At 58.0% G+C, this 3,562-nt stretch overlaps 1 protein-coding gene across 1 annotated transcript in view; it reads right to left on the bottom strand.

The window, feature by feature from the left end:
- Positions 1-588: 588 nt before the first annotated feature.
- Positions 589-3,562, bottom strand: part of LOC123511076 (espin-like) — a 58,232-nt gene continuing 55,258 nt past the window's right edge. The window contains 2 exon segments of the mRNA XM_045266691.1: positions 589-2,218; positions 2,436-2,842. Coding sequence (XP_045122626.1) covers positions 1,443-2,218; positions 2,436-2,842 — 1,183 coding nt within the window. The 3' untranslated portion in view covers positions 589-1,442.

The raw sequence follows: 3,562 nt of genomic DNA on the forward strand, positions 1-3,562 counted from the left end.
AAGAAAAAAAAAACACATTTATTTATTTACCTTTATTGATCACCTTTATCATTAACATGTATAATATTATTGGCTTCATTTTCATCTCTCTCCACCGTCACTTACTCCTCTTCTTCTTTGCTATAATACTATATATTCTTTGTAACTCAACACTGACGTACGTAGATTATAAAGTTACTAACACTGCCCCTTATTAGTCTCGCTTCTTACGGACGGCAAAGGACAGTACATAACCCCCACAGGACCCACGGCACGCCCACAGCCTTCTCACGGACGGCTATGCTATTACTGGTCCTTGTTTTGTGTTGCTGTGGCTGCTTCACTCATTATATCACTCTGTTGTCCTGTTTGCTCCTTGGTGATTGAGGGAGGAGGAGGAGGAAGAGGTGGAAAAGGAGGAGGAGGAGGTGGAAGAGGAAAAGGAGGAGGAAGAGGTGGAAGAGGAGGAAGAGGAATAGGAGGAGGAGGAGGAGGAGGAGGAGGAGAGTTGTTTATACTGGGTAATTTTCAGTCCTGTAGGCAGAGAGAGAGAGAGAGAGAGAGAGAGAGAGAGAGAGAGAGAGAGAGAGAGAGAGAGAGAGAGAGAGAGAGAGAGAGAAGAGGTTTACATGAAGTACGAGAATGGCTGCCAGCAAGTGAGGATAGAGAAAGTGGCGCTCGATATTGGCAGACGTCTGAACACAGTGGGTCAGGAGAGGAGGAGAGGAGAGGAGAGGAGGGAGGAGGCGTGGTCCCGTCTATCGTGCTGTCCTGCTCTGAGGGGTTGTAAATTGAGTGAGTTATGGCGCCGCAGCAACAAGGTCACCCACCGCCGCGGCCTGAACACTAGGACACTCGTGGGCGCCGCTGCTTGACACACGAGGCCACCAGCGGGTATTGGCGTGGCCTCGGGGAGCGTGGGGCGGCGCGAGGCTGTCTGGCGCACTGGACAGCCGTGGGGGGGAGTGTTGACAGTGCTGATAAGACACCGGAAGTGAAGTGGGAGTTACTGCAGGGAAAGAGAGAGAGAGAGAGAGAGAGAGAGAGAGAGAGAGAGAGAGAATGATTGTCATGGTTCACTTGGCGCGAGGCACAACAGGCGGGTGGAGGGCAGCGGGCGGCACGGACCAGCACGCCCAGCAATGTTCGGGCGTGTGTCTGCCGCGCCACGCCTCAGGTTCATGGCCACAGTCGCGTGTCACGGGTCACAGTAAGCGGCGGGCAGTACGTGGTTGGGCGTGTCAGGGAGATCGTCACGGCAGCCTGGCGTGGGTGGGTTTGCTTGGGGCAGGCGCCTCTCCCAGCACATCCTCTGCCTGCACGCCGCCGTCGTCGCGCCTTGTGTTAATTGCCTGGCGCGGCGCCGTGCGGAGGGCGCGTCCTGGCCTTGGTGGAGCGCCGCGCAACACGCCCCGCCACCACGCTCCCTTCCCCTGGGTGCTCCCTGGGGCGTCCCGGAGGTGCTAGGTCTCCAGGTGTATTTGATGGGAGGGACGGGTGCGGTGGGGTGGGCGGGGAGCGGCAGGCCCCTCGTGCGGGGCCAGCACTGTCTCCAGCTGCTCCAGGGTCTTCTTGGCCACACTCAGCACTGTGTCTCCCCCGTCATCACCACCCAGACCCCGCCCACGCCCGCTCGTACGCCCGCGCCCACTGGCTTCCATGTAGCGGGGTCGGTTGATGGGCGGCAGCGGCACCACGTGGCCATCGGTGGCCTGTGCCAGGGCAGAGGGTCGCGCTCGCGACCCTTTGAGCGCCTCCCAACCTTCGGAGCGTGTGGAGGCGTCCAGAGGCAGACCGTCGAAGGCCTCGTCCGTTCCTGTGGGGGCGGAGGGCCCAGCGGAGCCCATTAGCGAGCGTGGCTCTGAGGAGGAGCGTGGGAAGCTGGCCAGTGTGATGCGCCTCTGAGCTGGTCGCGCCTCGCCCCGGGAGGAGCCCAGTGAGGCTGCGAGGGGAGCGTCCAGCAGGCGGGCGGGAAGTAGTGTGGGCAGCGAGGGGCGGGCTGGCGTGGGCGGTCGGTGGTCAGGCCGTTGCTGAGAATCCTCGTGTGCCAGCTGTGCGATGCTGCGGTTGAGGGAGCGGCTGCCTGCCCCCGTCAGGCGTGGCATGGCGGCGGCGGGGCTGGTCACGCCCAGCTTTCTGGCGGCCCCGCGTTGGCCGCCCTCCTCCCCCGCTGTCATCGCCATGGTTGCTGCCATTGCTCGGTCCACCTCCATCAGAGACTCGGTGTCGCCCTCATTACCTGCAGAACACAGAGACAGTGAACCTGGCGCCCTCATCACGCCGCCCTGCCGCGCCGTGTGTCGTGAAGGCGTGTTACTGCCAGCGTGGGACACGCCCTCACCTCGTCACAGAGGAGGACGTGCCCCGTCACTGTGCAGTGGGAGGGAAGGGGAGAAGGGGAGGGTGGGGCCCCCTGGGAGAGCGTTGGGGACACGGGAGTGGGCAACAGGACTCACCTGATCCTGGGCTTCCTGTCATGAGTCGGTCCAGCATACGCCGCTCCTCCTCGTCGGGGGACGGGACGTGGACTGGTGAGGGGGGCCTTACGCCCCCTACGCTTCTGTAGCTGCTGCCGCCGCCTCGACTCTCGTCACTGTCACTGCTGCTTGGCGGCACGCCGCCGACTCCTGGACCCCAAACGCCCGCCTGGCGACTCTCTAGATGGAAACTCTCCGTCGGCGTGGCCGTCAGTAACCTGAGTGACCTGCTGAGTGGCGCCTCCTCCTCGTCGGTGTCGCTGGTGTGCGGCGCCGCGCTGCTCGCTGTCTGACCAAAGGCGAGGAAGGCCGGGGGAGGCAAGGGGTCGGTGGGCCCGCCGCGGCTCTGGGTGTTAGCGGAGGCTCGTGCGCGTCTGTGGGAAGACCTGCAGGCGAGGAGAGGTAAGGAGCCGCCTTTCTCAGGCACCACATGCAACCATCACCACCACCATAGTTACTATTATTATGTGACTACCACTGCTATTGCTACTATTACTACTACTAATAAATAAATAAATAAATGAATAATTATATCATATATATATATATATATATATATATATATATATATATATATATATATATATATATATATATATATATATATATATTATACTTGATATAAATTTACCAGTTTTGAGGGTTTAAGATTAACTTCCATGGACATTATGTACCTCTATGTTTTTTCAAGGGCCAGATGGCAGTGCCGCGAGGGAGGGACAGTGTGTGGTGTGGCGAGGTGCAGCGCCTCACCACACGTGCCGTGACTCGCGTGTCGTGGACGTGACGTGAGTGCCGGCCTTGCTTCCTCAGCGCGGAGAAAGAGACGTGTGTTTGCTTGTTTCAGTGCTCGTTTTAAAACCATTAGGTCATTACCAAGCGTTTTGAGGGAAGGATTGTGGCGAGTTTCCTTCTTGCATGATTCTTTCCATAATGTGTTCGTGTCTCTGAACTCTACGATGTCCATACATCTCCCTTTCCCCGTCACTTTCCCTTTCCACCTTCCGTCTTCCATCTTCTAAACCTTACACACTTCCCCTGTCCTCCTCTATTGGATCTCTTTACCTTCTACTACATATGGGACGTCGCCGTATGAAGCTTTATCA

The sequence above is a fragment of the Portunus trituberculatus genome, chromosome 31 (genome assembly GCF_017591435.1).
Source record: "Portunus trituberculatus isolate SZX2019 chromosome 31, ASM1759143v1, whole genome shotgun sequence".
Taxonomy (NCBI): Eukaryota; Metazoa; Arthropoda; class Malacostraca; order Decapoda; family Portunidae; genus Portunus; species Portunus trituberculatus.